This window comes from Tasmannia lanceolata, unplaced genomic scaffold (genome assembly GCF_043159265.1).
Source record: "Tasmannia lanceolata isolate RefF3 unplaced genomic scaffold, GAP_Taslan_0.1 ptg000037l, whole genome shotgun sequence".
Lineage (NCBI taxonomy): Eukaryota > Viridiplantae > Streptophyta > Magnoliopsida > Canellales > Winteraceae > Tasmannia > Tasmannia lanceolata.
Genome location: NW_027518714.1, coordinates 61750893 through 61770380, shown reverse-complemented (window position 1 = coordinate 61770380; position 19488 = coordinate 61750893). Strand labels below are relative to the sequence as shown.

Here is a 19488-nt window from a genome sequence, read left to right as displayed (position 1 = left end):
TTTCTCTCTCCTCTAGTGTTATTGGGTGATCTAAATCATTCATTTGTTGGGCCCTCGATGTAGCTAGGTTGTGCCCATCATTTTTCTCCGTAGGATGATTCTAACCCTCCGATCCGAATGTTGATTTGGTGGACATATCATAAATGGTTTGTATATGTTTTTCTAGAGGGGATGCCACGTTGGATTGAGTGCCGGATGGGGGAGCTGTCCACGTGGGCGTGAACAGTGAAACCCCCTTCTAGCTATATTATAATAGATAACACACATTAATACCTACATTTATGGGTGTCAATACCATTTTGCTAAAATCCTCACCGTTAATTGCTTCCAAGTGCCGTTGATCGGAACTGCACAGCATGTGGGCCCTCAACTGCCAACACGGGAATCACGCCATCCGCTAATCCATTGTTTTCTTTTCTTGAAACGCTCGAATCATATAAAACCATGACTCGCAATTCCTCTTGTATCCAACGTACACGTGGCAAACTGTGGCTCAATCAAGGGTCCAAGACCATAGTGGGTTAATCAGTTAAAACCGGATGCTGAGATATTCACCCCGTTGCAGTCAGGATACACCCCCAAGTAAAGAAAAACGTCAGGGCATCTCGTCTCTCTGTAAAAGCCTACAAGGGGGTGTATCCCGACTTATGGGGGATGGGGTGAGTGGGAATATATCAGCACCCGGAGGCAGTTATAAATTCACCCCCTTCTAGGATGAATTCACCCCCTATCTTTCAAAATGGCCTGGACAGCCCACGCCATAGGATGATCCAAACCGCCCATTTGATGGACCACTACGTAAATAGGTCGTGTCTCAACCGTCCAATCTATAGAAGTTTTCATGATATGAGTCCCTCTTTAGATCGGAGTGTTAGAATCATGGTATGGAAATAATTTTCGGGGCACAACCTATTTACATTGTGGCCCATCAAATGGGCGTTTTGGATCATCCTATGGTGTGGGCTGTACTGTCCATTTTGAAAAATACAGGGTGAATTCAAATAATATACATTTCATTCTAAAAAGTAGTCAAAATTATGTTTCAGGGTAAAACGGGTACAAAATATCAGGCCACTCTTCAGAATTTGTTAAAAGATAGCAAGCTTACATTATGTTTATTCCCAACTATTCCCTAGAAATAAAAAAACAGTCTATAGGTTTCAGACTTCCTGACAATCTCTTAAAACCCATGGAGCAGCAGTTTTTTTTTTTTTTTTTTCCCTTTTTTGAATGGTATGAGCAGTGGAAATTTTAATGGAACAAAATCATATCATTCCCTCTCAAATAAATGCCAGAAAAGCATACCATCCATCAGTCTAGTTCCATGTGGAGGCATTATCACTGTCGCCAACGTCTGATCTTACAAGACACAGCTGCATTATGCAGACTTTCTCTCTAAACAAGATTTTATAAGTGAACATTTCAGACAGGTTCACAGTTCTCATCTTCAATCTTGGAAGCCATCAAATGGCAGAATTTTTAATGACCAACCCTTGAAAACCCAAATAAATAAACTACTGGATCAGATGATTGCATTCGGCATGTCCTCGAGCTTATGGATAAACTCAGCAACATCTAGTTCTTCAAGTGTGTCGCCCGCCCATTTTTATGTAAATACCTCAACTCTCGCTGTCCATTTTCATGTCTGCCTCTTCAGAATTGGCAATGTTATCCACCAAATCTCCAACTGATTCAGCAACCTTGTCAATCTGATCACCCATATTAGTTATAGTGTTGTCATTCGAAACCGCATCTGCACCACTAACCGAGCCAACAGTTTTACTGGTTTCATCTCCACCCAAACTTGATGGTGTAATGTCGTTCGACGTAGCATTACCACCAACTGAATCGAGAGCCACTTGAATTTGATCTACTGGATTAACCACAGTCTTCTCCTCGAGGTAGCAAACCGGTGCAATCCCATCACTGGCTCCATCAACTGCTTTCTGGAGAGAACTGGACTGCTCAGCTAGAATCTCATCTTGATTTTGGCCTTCCTTACCACTGTAATGATCTTCAACTGTGAAGTTTGGTTCGATATAAATACTAGAATTTTGCACAATATTTTCCTCCCCTGCCATTTTCACACGAACTCCTGAATCACCAACTTTGTCCCCCTCTGCAGCTTCAACACTGTTTACAGACCTACCTGAAATTGGATTTTCGACCAAAACACCATTGGGGTTGTCCTCACCCCTAACAACAAATTGATCTGTACCTGGAATAGGCTCCAGGTAACTGACACCATCAACAAGAGTTGCCTTTTCTTCCTCAGCAACACTATTATCATCAACCAGAGCTGCCTTTTCTTCCTCAGCAACACTATTAACACTTCCGGGTACACTTACATACGTGCTAGTAACAGGGTTGTGCTCCTTATCAATTTCCATAGCCTTCGGGCTTGCATCAGCATTTTGATCAGTTTCATCTTGAGCAACATCCACTTGCATGTTAGGAGCTTCATCATGCAAGTGAACGGTCGGAATCGAGATGGGGAGTTCTTCAGAAACTGGCTCACTAGAGTCTTTGTTGAGCATCTCAGTTGTTTCTGCAGCTGAAACTGACACCTCGAGCATGCGGTTCTTTGCCATAATTTCTTCTTGTTTTTGTAATTTTATAATTTCTTCTTGTTTTTGTAATTTTATAATTTCTTCTTGTTTTTGTAATTGTAGTTTGTAATCTTCCAGAAGCCTTTGAATCCTATCTTGTTCAACTGTGAGGTTTCCATAGCGGTGCTGCAGATTTCGTTCAAGCTCTTTCTGCTTATTGACTTCCTCGACCAAACCATTGATTCTGTAAGAAGCTGCCAACTGCTCTTGTTTTTGTAAAGCTTGGAAGCACTCAACTTCCGTCCCAGCAGTGTCCATCTGCTTGAATGTCGCCTCTATTTGTGACCCCAACTTTCCAGCCCGCATCTGCTCATTCAAATGACATCCAACAATTCAATATACATGTAGGTTTAAGTATGTAAAGGGAGGAAAGGAAATTATTGTTAGTCCTAAGGAATGAATCTAGCAACTGATATGCAACTCAGGTCATAAGCTGGGGAATAACATGAAAGTTGATGAGAAAAAATTGCTATGAAAAAATTCAATGAGCATTGATTGCCATACCTGGCATCCATGTGTCAGGCGTTTTACCTTCCACTACATCAATAAAATTACCGAAATACCCTTTTATGAAAAGAAAGAAAATTTAATTTCCCCTTCAATACATCAATAAAATTACCAAAATACCCTTTTGTGGAAAACAGAAAATTAAATTTCCCTTCCACTAAATCAGCAAAATTACCGAAGGGAGATGATCCCCCCGCGCCGCCACCCCCCCCCCCCCCCCCGCCCCGGCCGTATGTGCCCCCCTTCCCCCGTTTTTGACGTGAGCTGTGGGCAGACTAAAACACTTTTTCACGTCAAATCATGTTAAAAGGGGGTGCATAATCCTACCGGGAAGGGAATCACCGCCCTTACTGAAATCCCCTTTTTTGAAAACAAAAAATATTTTTTTTCTTCCACTACATCAACAAATTTACTATAAAAATTGCTATAATCTGCTATTAAAAAATCAATGGGCATTGCTTGCCATACCTGGTATCCATGTGTGAGGCGTTTTATCTTCTGCTCGAGCCGTTGTGCCTTCTTAGCCTCGTCATCCATTCTCATTTTCACATTCTCGAAGTCATTTTGTAGGGCTAAAAGCTTATCGCTATTATTGGCAACACTAGCAAGAGCATAGGCACTACGATTGGGGAAATACATGAGATCTTCTTGGCATGCATCACGTGCTTTAATAAACTCATCAAGAGATTCATCCTCATGCCCCATTGCCACACGAAGAAATTGAACCTCTTCCATTATCAAAGAATCAGCCTGCAAAACGAAGCAGTTATGACTTTGACCCTAGCTGGCAAAGCTAGAAAAAAAGGGGCAAGAGCATGAATCAAAATACAATATTAGAACACCCTAAAATAGTATATAAATAAAATAATAAATTATAAGGGAAACGATAAACTAGGGTTTGTCCTACAAGCCATGTCAAGTCTCATTCATTAAAACAAGTGCCCAGATTATTTTATTTTGTTTTATTTTGTTTTTTGAGTGCTAACTAAAAAAAAAATATTGCAAAAACAGCAAGGAAGCAGTCCCGACAGCAACAAAAAAAAAACTGAGCGCTATAAGGAGATAGGGACAGTCAAACAGAACAGAAACTTGTTCTTTCAACACTATCACCGGCAAGCAAATCAACCGTGGAATTAGTGCAATGACGGATGCACTTGAGCAAGGAGAAAAGCTCTCTACATAAGCCTGTAACTCCAAAATATAAAGTCATATCCATTTCTCAAAAGCTTTCCCCTTCATTGCAATCACTAGTGCCTTTGACCCCTTAATGAAATTAACCGATGTGTGACTCTTTCTTCTAGGTCTTAGCTCTGGGAAAGGCTAATCAAACTTGCTTCATTTTTAGGACTGATAACTATACCATCGACCTGCTTCCCTAGGACGCTAGGACTCCTTTGAGATGCCCACAATATACCACTCGAAGTCTCCCAGGCAATCTAAAGAAGGCCATAAATTGATCTCTGAAGAACATGAAATCCAATTATAAGAACCAATGATGCGGCAACAGCCAAATCATTTATCCCAATTAGGCCGGAAAGGCCTCCACCATCTTCCTATCTAAATTTCTAATCATTCCACCCATCATGGTCGAGGACGGATTCCCATTCAAACTCCCATCAAAGTTAAAATTAGTTGTGTTAGTAGAAGAGGAATCTATGTATGAATGTATAATGTCTTCCATATACAATGAGAAAAGAGACAAATTTTAATTATGGATGTTCACCGGTTGACAACTCCACAAATCCTAGAAACGAGCACAACAAGTGACAGATACCTTATTTTCCAGTGATCTTTCTAGCCAAAGAAGCGCGATCTGAAAAAATAATAATAATAATGATCCTCTTGTTTCTTTCGGTTGTTTTACTTGGTAGAAGAGACAAGCGAAGTGTTGTTGCAGTAAAAGAAGAGTGGATCGGAAGTAAACTTCCTTTGGGGTCGGTCGGGTTGTTTAACTTCAAGGTGAAACCCAGGTAAAGTTGTGGGTTTTATCCATGCCAAAGGCAGCTTTATTTTATCCACGCCGAAGAAAGCAATATGGTTGTTTGGCTTCCAAGTAAAGCTGGAAGTGAAGCCCAGCTTTATTTTTCTGGTCGCTTCCCTAAATGCTAAGCTAGCAGGAAAAGTAACTTCTCAAAGATCCTTTGAAATGTCGATTCCCTGTTGGCTTAGAAAAAAAATAAAGTACAATGTTACGTAAACTTTATCTCAAAATCTCCATTTAAAAGGTTTTTGAGAAGCTTTGTTTCCTTACCAGCTCGGCCGACAGGAAAGGGAGGAAATGTAAAGTTGAGCTTTACTTTAGCTTACTTGACAACCAAACAAACAGATTGCTGATATGGTATGAGTAAAACCCACAACTTTAGTTAGACTTCACATTGAAGTTCAACAACCAAACGGGCCAGAAAGCATCGCACAAGGAGATATCCACCATAAGATTTTACATTTATTGTTGGAAGGAGGCAACAATTGCTCATAAACAGGCACGTAATTTTTGCCACAAGGATGCAATATATATCCAAGGCTTGAGCTGTTTGCTGAAATCTCTTTTCTTAAGCATAAAGCATGTGTCCAACACTTCAACTAGCCAATAGTAGTAGTAGTCTAATAAAAAACTATCACGACATGGGAGAATGACACACCCAAAACTTAAGATTGGGAGGAACCCAAAACGCCAAATGCTAAAATAAGGGCATTCAGCAACTTCATAAAAAATTCCATTGAGAATATAAAGCCCAAATCCTCTTATCCAATGCAAAAGATGATACATACAGTGATTATAGCAGCCCTAACAAAGAAAGGACACAGTCAAACTCTTCACACTTCAAATTCCTCCTAAAATCTATTCACATGACACTTCACCCCAACTCTACTATAACATTCTCTAATACCAACCCCCTTGTGGAACTCTACTATAAAGACTTGGCTAAGCATGACATAACACACGAGACCACACCAAATATCACCCAAATTCTTCACTCTTTCGCGGCCCTACTAATACAGATGAAAATCATAAAGATTGTTCCATTCGTTGGCGTTGAGCAAGTTTTTTTATATTTTAACTATTATTTTCGTCATTTTATTTGTAGGCTACTTTTTAGGCATCAAATCTCATCCGTTTGAAGTGTTTTTAGTGTCTTTAGAAAGGTTTTTCAATTACCTATCTAACAAGCCCAAGATCACATGATTTGGATGTGTTTTGATCAAGTTATGACTGTTTTTAGGAAGGGGTATAGGTCAAATACGGGATTACTATTTTTAGTAAGTTTTTATCTTTATTTAGCTTTGCTTTAGATTAGATGAGTGGTTAAGATTAGTTTTTACTTTAGGTTATCTTCTAGGGTTTCTTTTCTTATAAATATATCTTATTAAAGCAATGTAAAGGACTTTTGACTTTGAATATTGAATAGAATTGAGATTTTCTTTTGTGAGAGCTAATGTGGCTTGGACTTCTTCTTCTCTTCTCCTCTTGGTGATTTGGAACCATCTTCTCTCCTCTCCTCTCCTCTATTATCTTCTATTTCTTCAATCAAATCAGCACAAAGAAGTTTAGTAAATCAAATTTTCTTTTTTTCTTTGTTCTTGAACCCTAAAATACAAAAACCCAAAATCCATAGATCTCTCGTTCTTCAAGATCTCGTTTCGAGACTTTGAATGACTGTTCTTATGATTAAACCTCCGTCTAAACACCCAAGAACCCTTTTTGAGCCTAATTGAAAATTTGCACCATTTTCAAGCCCGAAAACCCTTTTAAAGATCCTTAGCCCAAACCTACCACCAAATCGGAGCCTAAACCCTAGATTAACCTTTCTTTTACCTTCTAAACTTTAACCTAATATTTGGACAGCAGTATTAAACCAAAGTTCCAGATCTGCAAAATTACCAAAATACCCCTACAACCCAAAATTGAACCTTTTTGAGCTTTTTACTGCTGTTTGACAATTTTTTTTGTTTTTTCTTCATTGGATATTATTATTTTCATGCTTGTGTGACTTCTATTTCATTGGTACTTGCATTAGCTTTTTAGTTCTTTTAATTGGTAGCATGCGTAGGCCTAGTTTCAGACTAATCTTTCTATTATCAATTCATCTTCCGAATCCTTATCGTTTTGATTGATTTGTATAAGGTTTAGCTCAAGCTTAGTTACGATCTTTATAATTATTTATGCTATTTAAGTCTCATTATTGCTGCTGCCCATAGATTAAATAGGCGTTAATTTGGCCCAAGGTAAGTTGTTAATTGTTCTTTTAATTTTCCATGTAAGCCCTAAATTGCCCTAAAGTTTTAATCATGGTTTTAAATTTCGGCCGAAACGTTTCGTTTCGGCCGAAATATTTCAGTTTCGGTGGAAACCGAAATGAAATTCACTGTGAATCGGAAAAGTACCAAACTTCGCCGAAACGTTTCGGAAATTTCGGCCAAACGTTTCGTTTCTCGGAAATTTCGGTGAAACATTTCGGAAATTTCGGTGAAACGTTTTGGTGAAGTACAAAATTTCGGTGAAACGTTTCGGAAATTTTTACAAGATTTCGTCCGAAATTTCGTACCGAAACCGAAACCGAAACCGAGATTTAAAACCTTGGTTTTAATCCCATTAGGAGTGTAGGATTTTCCCAATTCTAGGTATTGTCCTGCATCACCTACCCATGGGCAAGCTTGTCGTAACCTGCCTCGTACATACAAAAGATGACATTACGCCAAAGAGCTTATTTCTCATTCCAGACCTCCAAAACCACTCAACCCAAAGCTTTGTTCTGCAACTTCAAATTACCAAAGGTTGAGGAGTCGTAACTCCTACGCTTGCGAACATCTTTCCAATCTTACATCTCATCTTCCCCCTCTCTTCACCCCCAAAGTTTCCCCTTTCCAGAAACCCTAGCATATCTCATGCCGACAACATTGAGTAGTGATCATAGAACAAGGACTTCCCCAACCTCTGCAAGCAAAACCACCTTGAAGCCCTATTGTAAAGCCCATCCCAATCCTCACCATGTTGCATTTAGTGTGCAAGGAGCTTATTCATGTTATCTTCTTCTTTCTTTCTTTTTGTGTGTGTGTGTGTGTGTGTGGGTGGGGGGGGGGGGGGTCGGGTCGGGGGGTTGAATGATTATCATTTTCTGTGGTTCAATTATACAAATTAGCTCTCCAAAAAACTCTCAGCACTTGGCATTGAAATATGTTGATCACAGTCCAGAGAATGGCTATTTGGTTATTTCGTCATTGACTAAACAAGAAAAATCATCCAAAATAGAAAGTAAGACTCTTTGATCCTACTAGGATTTGAGGTTTGAAGTATTCAAGTCATGTAAAGGTGGGAAAAATCACAAAACACATTGGGGCAGCTATTCCTTTGCTCATATCCTCAGAAATCACATCTCCTATTTTCTAAAAGGTAGAAAAGAAATCTAAAAAAGCCCTTGAGATAGGGTTCATTTTCAAGATGATGTGAAAGGGGTTTTAGTGGACATGAAACGAGAAACAATAAGGGAACACGTGAAGCAGGGAAAACCCAATTGACGGATTGTTGCAAGACTAATGGGGAAGATACTTCTTAGTAGCTCTTGTTGGCAGTTAGTGGTTGGTGCCAATTAGTGCATTGGGATAAACAAGTGTTGGTGGCAATGGAGTGGTCTCAAGCAGGACATGGGAGGGGGGAGGTTTTGGAGTATTTCGGCAATTTTGTAATTTTAACTAATTGAACGAAAATGTATAAAGTGAGGTTTGTGGTTATGTGGTTATAAAAAAAGGTATGGATATGTTTATTGATACAAAACTGGTGCTTCCACCCCCTTTTTTGTCATTCTACCCCCGTTTGTGTGCCGTTTCATTCTCTTAAAGTTGTTCTTTCAAAACGATGAAAATACCCTTCCCGTTCACCTAATTTTTTTCCCGTATGAACCAAGACAATGAGAAAGCGGGATGATCGAAAGATAAGAGAAGTAGAGGGTGTAGGGCGTGATGTGTGTCCGCGCGTGCACGTGCATGTGTGTGTGGTCGGGGAATGGGGCAGGAGAAGGCAGTGTAGGTGAAGGAGGGTTTTTTTAGTGAAGCAGTTTTTTCAAGGAGACAGTTCTGGATGATTTCATTGGAATCATAAGAGTATATTTCTACCATTTCATTTTCATGTTAACAATTAGAATTCGGAGTATAATAGTAACTGGGCTCTAGATAGATGTGGAGAAGGGATGGCCTTGGGTTGGAAAATAGCAGGTTTTCCGTCTCGCTATGTTTTTAAAATGATAATTTGCATTCACAGCAGAAATTATTCAAAAAAGGACGAGGTGTCTCTACATAATGATGTACAAATACCAAAAGGTTAACCAGTAAGAAAAAAGTCACTTATTGTTAAAACAACATGACTAATGCCTTCTTAGAAAAGACGTCAACCAATTTCTTCCTTGGCCAAGACATCTGCCTCTTCATTTTCAGCCTGTAACCGGAGAGAAAGTTAAGGTTTGATCACCCTACAAAGATCTAATATTTCAAGTATGATCGGTGCAATCCACCATGGGCCCTCAAAGTGTCCCTTAACTCCAGAGATCATGTTACTAGAGTTACCATAGATCATACGCGGACCAACAAAGTACTCCTTAAAAGATTCTCAACCCGGTTGGGTTGTTGTTCAATTGAAGAAAATAGTTGGATGGGTTTTGAAAAATTGCAATAGGGTTTAGCATAGGCTTTTAGACTCTTTCGTTACTCAAATAAAAGCATAATAAAAACTAGGATTTCTTGATTTCTACTAGTAATTCATGAAGCGAAACCTAGATTCTGAGTTTTCATCAAGGTTTAGTGAATCTCATGAATTTTCAAATCGACAACAAAAATCAAAACAAAAAACCCATATGCAGTGGGAGCCCAATGAAAAGTCTTCTGTTTACAATCTGGAAGGGCTTCCCAAAGACGTAGAGAGGTTCGTCACTCTCAACAACTATGTGGATAGCTTCTTCAAAGTAGCCACTTGGGTTGCTTCATAGGCATGGTTTAAAATTTCGGTTTCGGTCCAGAATTCGGACCCCTGAAATTTTGAAATTTCGGTCGAAATTTGGTAATAATTAAAAAAGCTTATTTAATTCATTTCGGCCGAAATTTTGTAACATTTTTTTTTTTTTAAATTGCATTTTCTCGAAATTTTGGACCGAAATTCTCGAAATTCCGAAATTTTGGTCCAAAGGCCAAAATTCGAAATTTCACCAAATTTCAGTTTCGGTCCCCACCGAAATTCGGATTTCGGTCGAAATTTAAAACCATGCTCATAGGTGTCTCGACCAATGAGGAAGTAGTAGTTGTCGGAGTCTAACATTTCAGCCTAAATGCATGCACCTTGGACTTTAGATCTACAATTATTTAGGCACTCTGGCAAAGGTGTCTGACGTGCAAAAGATCTTATGTCGCTCCGGTTGGCTTCTCGATGAACAACCATGATGGTCATCATGCATAAATGTGGGGTGAATGGAAGAGAGGGAAGAGATATTTACTGACTGGTGTTTACGATGTCACAGTGGGTGGCAACCTAGGCAAGGCATTGAGGGAGGATTTCTTGACCCAAGGCATGGACTTCTTGTACAAGGTGGAGACAACACATTGTTCTTGCCCTTGGATTCGCTGCCATACTCTTGGCAATCGTCCATTTCCATGGGTTGATACCCCATCCTTAGAGATAAAGAAAGAGATGGGCTTTTTGTATATCATATGCATACATACTTTGAAACATTTCCAGTGGTTTGGGTAGGCAGAGACGGAATAGTTAGAGCCGATGATCCTTTCAGAAGTGAAGAGTCTATCAATAATGTCGAAGTCTTTTTTCTTTAGGCCCTTACTGATAGGGGCAATCCGTGAAACTAGCAACTTGGCCCATTTGATTGCAGCATAAGTCAGAGCTGACTGGCCCATTCTGTGGTGTGTACCATGCAGGTGGTGACTTTAACGTCGCCAAATTTAGCCAAGAAAGGGGGCTCCAAGATTACATAAAGTACGTTGACATTTTCACGTGGAGGAATAAGCTAGTGGATTTAACGAGAAATGGTGCCCAGTTCACTTTGTCAACCCATCAAATTTGATCATATTTTGACCAAAATCGATAGATTTCTGGTGGATCAAGAATGGCTCTGTCATTTTCAAGGAATAATTTAGAATACTCTCCCAAGGCCAACTTCATATCAATACCCCATCATTCTGGGATCTGATTTGGGATCTTGGAGTCTGGTGCCATAGAGGTTTAATTGTGACGGTTCAGGAACTGGGATTGAAAAATAAGATCAAGAAGTGGTGGCAAGTGTGTAAGCTGGCTGGATGGGCAGGACAAAGATTGGCAAGGAAGCTTAGGGACTAGAAAGATAAGATTAGGCAATGGGCTAGAAATCTAGACGAAGAAATCAAAGAGAAGATGGAAGCTTTGAGGCATATTGAACTTCTTGACAAGAGAGAGGAAGATGAGCAGTTAGACGCAGAATTTCAAAGAAGAAAGTTCACAAGCGATGATTTTAAGGAGACACATCATGAGGAGGAGAATAAATGAAACAGAGTGCTAGAGTTAAATGCCTACAAAGAGTGATAAAAAAACGATATTTTCCCATAAAATGCCACATTGTACGAACACCACTAAGTAACGTGGGATATCGTATGTAGGCCAAAGAGGGAGTGTGGATTGGGAATTAGATGACTGAAGGATATGAACCGGACGATACTTGGTAAATGACTATGGAGATTCGGCGAAGAGGGAAATACTCTTGGAGAGGTGATTTTCAGGAAGTACAATATAGAAAGATGTGGTTGGCTGCCACGGAGGCTATTGAGGTGTGAGATCAGCTATATAGAGAGCGATAGGTGGAAGAACCGATAAGTTCTCGCGTGATGTCAGATTTTGAGTGGGAAGGGGTGATCGTATTCGTTTTTGGGAAGAAATGTGGTGTAGTGAGTTCCCTACCAATGCTATATAACCTACTTTATTCAAACTCTACTTTATTCAAACTAGCTTTTGATAAAAGAAGAACTTGTGCTTCTTTGTTTGATTCACTTCCACCTTGAATTTTGGTTGTCTTTGTAGGAGCGTTTAGACTCGTTCTTATTTATTTTTGTCTCTTATGTATATTGACCATCTGGGTCCTTATTTCGTTGAAATAAAACTGTCTACCATTAAAAAAAAGAAGCACATGTGGTTGATTCCTGTACCCATAATGAAGTAGGTGCGGGTTGAACTCCTTCATTTAGAAGGCATTTTCAGGATTAGGAGATTGAGTAGGCAGCAACATTTCTAGAAACATTGGACTAATTTTTCAGACAACATGGAAAGGATAGACTTGATCAAAAACATGGAAAGGATAGACGAATATGGACAAGGTCTGCGAGAGGAAACTTCTTTGTGAAGTCAATGAGGTGATAAGCTGGACAAATTATGGTCAATTCCTGCCCAGCTGGAAGTAGCTGCAGTTTGTTGGACAACAGGGCTTGATAAAAACTTAACAATAGATTGCCTAATCAACATTCAGAATTTGTGCACAATGTGTTCACCAGCTAAAGAACTGTTCATTCATTGTGTCATACACTGTACTGCTGTGACAGAGATTTGGAATTCTATTTTAGAATGGTCGGTTCTTACTGGATGCTGTCGAAGTCTATTGATGTATTAACAGCAGCGTGGTTGGCTAGCTCCTGGTCGGCAAGATGAAGATCAATATGGAAACTATACCATCCGAGTCCTCTGTTATTTGGAAAATATAGAGTGAGAGTAACGGGAGGATACTCTGAGGCAAAGCTGCAAGAATAGAATCTGTGGAAAAAAAAATGGTTCTAAGTAGGACAGTGGATTGGGTTCTCCTCCCTCTAGGCTGTTGAAAGAGAACAGACGTCAAAGATTCGGAGAAATTGGAAGTACTGAATGTTCAGCACAGAAGCAAGAAAGTCAATAGCACCTAGATTGAAACGACCGCGTTTGAGGGGCATTAAGACGAAATTTGACGGATCAAATTGGGGAACCCAGGTCCAGCAAGTGTGCATAGAATATAAGAGGGCAACCCAGGTCCAGCAAGTGTGTGTAGAATAATAAGAGATGGCAATGGTGAAGTCAGAACTACCTTCACAGCACTGGTAAGAGAAAAAAGCTCTATGGAAGCGTAGGCATTGCCATTGAGACATGGGGGGAAACTGCTCGTTCCATTTCTTATTTACCATTCCTTCATTGAATAGGATTCAATTAATGAGTTAACGTTATTAGATGGATCAGATCTGGAGAAGGCTATTCGTGGAACCTCGCCAGATGTGCCTTTCAGATGCCTTTGAAGAAGTTCTAGGTTGTATTGCAGGCTATCAAGTGCATTCCATTCATGTGCAAAGAAGCAAAGCCTGAAGTTTACCGACCATTCAAAAATGAAGGCTGAAGTTGACCATTTAGCTAGAGTATAGAGCTCACAATTCCATATGTTTTCATAAGGGATCATCCGCCCCTATACGATTCCTATCTTGTTTTTCTCTCTCCATAAATAGAGCTTTTTGCTATCATTCGAATGTGTGTGTGTGTGTGTGTGTGTGTGTGTGTGTGTGTGTGTGTGTCCCAACTCCTAAGAAACCTAAAATGTCAATTTTTCCCTGATTCGGCAGCACTCAAACCATTCTTCTTATAGCCATCAGCAAATACATAAGGTAATGTAGCAGTTTGCTCTAAATGGAAAGAAATAGAACATGCTACAGATAGTGAATTGTCACTACAGAACTGCAAGACTAGATGTGAGATAAACAAAGATCAATCAGCATTACTCTATAGAGAATGATAATGGGATCTTGATGAAAGAGGAAACCACGTCGTTTTTTTTTTTTGGTAGGTAAGCACATCTTAGTAGAAAGCAGATTACAAAAAACTGCATATGAATCTAACAGTACATCTACTCATGTCAAGCAATTTACAAGTGCTCAAAAGAAGTAAAGTATCACTTAAAACACAAAATAAATCAAACAGCATTATTGGATGACATCAGTTAAAAGCTCAAGATGCAAGCATAAACGAAAAGTGCTCCCACCTTAAAGCGTTAAATAAAAGTACTAGACATGAAGATAAATACCAATGCAACTACTAGAGCTTTAACTGTTGAATAGAAAACATTGCACGTTAAGGTAAGTGTCAACCTGGCCACAATAACCATCAAAGACAAAGTATGGTGAAAAGGAAAAGGATGTCTAGTTACAACCAAGGTTTAAAATTTCGGTTTTGGTACCGGTTTCGGTACTTGAAATTTCAAAATTTCGGTCGAAATGTGGTACAAAATCCGAAAGTAATATGTATTTAATATTAAATTTCGGCCGAAATTTAGGTGAAATATTAAAATAATATTAAAAAAACAGATATTTTGGGGAAATTTTCGGAAAAACAAAAATTTCGGCCGAAATAAATGAACGTTTTGGTTCTGGGTGATTTCGGTGTCGGTCTCCACTGAAATCCGAAATTTCGGATTTCGGTCGAAATTTAGAACCATGGTTACAACTTATGGAGGGCAAGCACAAAGACAAACATGCAGGTTCCACAGCATCTAAAAAGACATGCAGGAAAAATAATAAAAATCATACCTCTTTCAGTACATCTTCTTCAAAATCCTCTATCTCGGGGATGGAAGCAGCAGGTTTTCCATTTGGAGTACGTTTGGTGCCTTTCTTTTTCTCTTTATCTGATTTTTCATCAAGCGGATACTTGGAATTATCATGCTCTAACAAAGCAAGAAGCTCCTTTTTTATCATTTCATCGGCCTGCTCAATCAAAGTAGGAGGGGCAAAAGAACTTTTATCTTCATCAGCCCTCATCAATGAATGCCTTAAGAGTTCCAATGAAGCAGCTGGAGGTCTAGGGAGCTCCCTTTGCAACACTTTTGATCTCTTCCTAAGAAGTGCCTCCAGCCTTGCGTCTTCCTCAGCCTTCTCTCTAGCTGCCCTATCTGACATATCCTCTTCAATCTTTTCCTCGGGTTCTTCACTCTCCTGTGGAATGGGCTGCATAACGATTTGATATTCATTCTTAGGCTGCGGAAGATTGGTTAAACCAGAACGCAAGTTTCTTCTCAACTCTGCCTGCCTACGGAGTTCAAGCTTTGCACTATCATGCATATCCATATCTTCATTAATGTGAAGCTCATCTCGAAGAGGAGTCCCTTTCGGGGTCATGCCAAAAGAATACCCATCCCTAGATGGAGTCATACCAATTCGAGGTGTAAGACCCATAGGTCCAGGACTTGCCAAAGGAGTCGCTATGGGGTTCGGTGTCTGGATCTCCTTTTTCTTCGGTGTGACACCTGAAAAATCTGAGGGGTGCAACTCTGGATTTTCCCCGCCCAATAAAGGTGTCTGTGATTCCCTCAACCGTGCAAGGTTTTCTGCTTCCATCATGATAGCATCACCTTTCCCTCCAGGAGTTCTCTGTGGGGTTCGTAAAGGCGTCATCCCCTGTCGTGGGGTCTGAGAATAATTAGCAAGAAGAGCGCGGGTGGCCCCACTTCCTTCAGCAAGTTCCTCGCTTCCTAAAACAAGATCGCTCGCATAACCCATCTTCGCAATTTCCTCCAACTCGTGATCTGAAATCTGGGGCGCCGGGAGCATCAGCTTCGATCTCTTCCTAACGGCTTCAGGATCATTCAATCTGTTCACTTGCAATATTGACGAAGGGGCATCCTGTCTCTGCACAATTTTGTTCTTAGCAACATCCTGTTTTCTTAACTGGGTTTCCATATCAACCCTCCTTTTCCCTTCAAGTTCTTCAATGGTTGTAGGGAATTTCGGTTGTTCCACAGCCCTATCCTCATCCGCAACATCAAAAAAACCCGGTGGAGGCTTTTTCTCAAAGGGTATCTCGGCATTGTAATCTATTCCTTTCCTTTTCCTCTTTCGTTGCCTATTGTCAATACCAGCTGCCTTCAATTCTCTCCGTTTCTGCAATGAAGCGAGCCTCCTCGCCTCTTCAAGCTGCTTCTCCCTGGCTTTCCTCTTCGCCTTCTTGCCCCTGGTATTTGCTAATCGAGCTCGTGCTTCCGAGAGCATTTCCTTCTCATCCTCATCCATGTCAACAGGATCTGGCCGTGCAGGTTTAGATTCAGGATTTGGGTCAATCTCTCCAGGGCGTAACTTTCGTGGGTCATCGTTGGGCTCATAGTTCTCATCCTTGACACAGGCTGCATCGAGCAGTTTCTCGTAACGCTCAAGACACTGAGACGGCGTTCGGCCCACAATCGGCGCAATAGTTCTCCACTGTGTGGGCATGAGTTTAGCAAGATGAAGAAGCTTCTCATCTTCTTCTCTGGTCCACTCGGTCTGATCATTCAGATAGTGTGAACAAAAAAATTCATCAGACATCTACGTTATGCCCCAAATATACCCAATAAAAGCCAAAACCATTCAGAAGGGGAAATAAGATATGTCACAAATATCTCCGATATTTTCAAAATATAGCGTTTTTATCACGAGATTTTGATAAAACGACAAAACCCCGAATTAATCCCGAGATTTAAAAAATATAGCGATATTTTCGTTTTTACCATAGATATCCCGATAATAACATGATATTATCCCGATATTTTTACGATATTTTTATTTTATATTTTTCACAAATTTAATATTTGTATATATTTTTAAATAATTTTATTTTTACCGTTTATTTCCCGATATAAACCCGAAAAAATAATAAAAATTAATATATCCCGAGATTTTCCCTTGCCGAGAAATTCCGAGAATGACATTTGTGACATAGGAAAAAAGTAAGAAGGGTTAAACCTAAAACCTTTAAAAGACTACCATTTCCAACCATCAGGAGCAAAAAAAAAAAAGATGCAAAGATGAAACCTTAGCATCAAGAGACTAATCGATGAAGCTACATTTTCCAGCAGAAACCTAAAGATAAATCATCATCGTCGTCGTCATAGTCATAATATACCACAAAAAAGCCACCGTTTTTAGGATTTTAGATTAAAATAAAAGACTATGTATTCATCCAGAAAATAAAACCCGTTAACAAAAAGCAAAAATCTAATAAAAGTTGGAACTAATTCTATCACAAACGCCATGAAACTAGACATCAATAACCTAATAAAATAAATTAAATTCCTAATAGCTTCGATTAAGAGAAAGCACATCCACAACCAGAACATTGAAATTAATATTTGTATGAATAATTTAATAATAATGTTTTCTAGGGTTTCGTCGGTAATTAGATAGAAAGAGAAAGAGGGGAAAGGAGGGTAAAAAACAGGGAATAATCAAATCATAATGTTTTCTAGGGTTTCGACAGTAATTAGAATGAGAGATCAAAAAAAGAAAGAAAAAAGGGGGGGAAAAGGACCTTTTTAATGGATGGATCGAGCCACTCATACCACCTGGCCTTACACTGCTTAGCAGATTTACGAACAAGAAGCGATGATATTCGAGCCCACTGATTTTTCCCATATTTCATAACAGCAGCTTTCAAGATCTCATCTTCTGTGTTCTTCCACACACCACCCTTTATCATAATCCTCATCTTGCCGAACTTTTTATTTTCCTCCTCTTAGGTTTCAGATTCAGATGTTTCTAGGGTTTCGAATCCTAAATCGGCGTTTCAAATCCCAGTTTTTCTCTCGATGCTCCAACAAAACCCTAGAAAATAATATGAGGATTATGATAAAGACGATAACCTGGCTTCAAATTCTAAGATCTTGAATTGCTCTTCCTCTGCACTGCAGAAGCCCTAGGAAAGAATCTCTCTCTCTCTCTCTCTCTCTCTCTCTCTCTCTCTCTCTCTCGGATTATGATAAAGAAGAAAAACTACGCTTGCTCTTTCTCTGCACTGCAGAAACCCTAGAAAAATAGAAAAGAAGATGAATCTCTCACTCTCTTATTTTGATGGTGGATCCCACCTTTGTCGATCTGAAATTGTCATAACTTGTGGGCCCACTGTAGATTTTTAAACAGGCCGTGTGGGCCGTATGATCTTGATCGTCCGATCAAGAGCATATGAATTAGCGAACTAGAACCACTGTTGGGTAGCCCCACTATCTGTAGGTAGAGCCCCCTTTTTTTTTAATGGTTGGTCCCTCACTCCCTCCTTTAATCAATCCAGGGAAGTGATATATTCGCCCCATTTTTTTTACTTGGGACAGCCCCATCTAGTGTATTTCTGTATTTTTAATATATTTTTTGTAGTCTTTTACCCTAGAGGGGCCTGTCCCGAGTAGAAAAAAAAAAAGGATACTTTTGTACACCTATTACCTAGTGGCCTCATCCTCTGATAGACATTGTAGATGGGATGATCTTAATCATCCGCTAATCCAAAAGTACCTCTTAATCATCGATCCGATACCGTTCATTTGTTGGGCCCCGACGCAAACAGGCTATTCCCAGTGGATTTGTTGAGAGACAGCATGTTATAAAAACCTCTATAGATTGAATGGTTAATCATCCTGTGAAAATGATCTACGGGTATAGCCTATGGAGATGACTGGCAAACAAATGAATGGTTTAGATCATCTTGAACTTGTTGAAAAATATTGGACTTCACAGACACTCCCCGTAAAAAATCTCCTTATGAAGTCTGTTGTTGTACCATCCCTTATATTACACACACCTAGGCACCGACATAAAAAACTCTCCAATTGGACCAATTGAGAGCCATTGTACATTTATACTAGGAAAAAAGATACAAACAGTAAGGAGGCGCCAAAGGGAGAAAATTGAAGATAATAAGGTCATGTACTCATGTCTGGCAGCTAGGAATTTTTTTTCATGATAAATTAGTGTCTCCATGTGGTGAGGGACAGGTAGGACGGGTGGGAGAAGGAGAGAGAGGGTGAGAAGTGGCTAAAAAACAGAAAAAAATCAATCCTATTTTGAGTAGAGTTTTTTGTTTCTTGATTTTTAGACACTTCTCACCACTCGGAGACACTAGTTTCTTGACTTTTAGCCACTTCACCCACCCTACCCCTCTCTCACCACACGGAAGGACAGGTTTATCGTGAAAAGGAATTCTTGGTTGCCAGACATGCCCTAAAATTTAGATGTTACAATCTTATTGCTTGAGGAAAAAGATATGCAACCGGAGAGAGTAAATGGAAGATAATAAAGCATAGATTTTAAAATCTTATTTGGGAAGGAGAACATGGGAGGGTCTATCCATCTATTCTCCCACCCCAACCTAAGAAATTAATTGATTATAAGTAGCCCTCTTAAAAAGGTATAAGGTATCTCTTGCTACATTCTATAGAAATTAGGCATCATATGTCCCATCATAAAGAATTCAGCATGATTGTTATTTTTATCTCCAAGAAAACCATTGAATGTTGATACATAAGTCCCATGTTGTCTCTTGATTAAGAACACCTCGTATGTCTGTATTTAGTTGAAAATTGCATGTTTGTTGAAAAAAAATTGTCGT

The 19488-nt window shown here is 39.5% G+C and overlaps 1 protein-coding gene across 1 annotated transcript; it reads right to left on the bottom strand.

The window, feature by feature from the left end:
* Window positions 1-1249: 1249 nt before the first annotated feature.
* Window positions 1250-17927, bottom strand: CDC5 (cell division cycle 5). The gene is made up of 4 exons (XM_077373605.1): window positions 17422-17927; window positions 14670-16397; window positions 3585-3866; window positions 1250-2915 (listed from the first exon to the last, which is right to left on the bottom strand). The coding sequence occupies exons 1-4, from the start codon at window positions 17596-17598 to the stop codon at window positions 1620-1622; spliced, it is 3483 nt and encodes a 1160-aa protein (XP_077229720.1). The 5' UTR covers window positions 17599-17927; the 3' UTR covers window positions 1250-1619.
* Window positions 17928-19488: the final 1561 nt, after the last annotated feature.

Bases quoted from the DNA above. Each gene is read 5' to 3' on its own strand.
- CDC5 (XM_077373605.1), bottom strand. From the start codon at position 17,598: ATGAGGATTATGATAAAGGGTGGTGTGTGGAAGAACACAGAAGATGAG. The intron at 3,867-14,669 runs GTATGATTTTTA...TTCGTTTTGCAG, and splicing joins AAGAAGATGTACTGAAAGAG to GCTGATTCTTTGATAATGGA. The intron at 2,916-3,584 runs GTATGGCAAGCA...TTGAATGAGCAG, and splicing joins GCCTCACACATGGATACCAG to ATGCGGGCTGGAAAGTTGGG.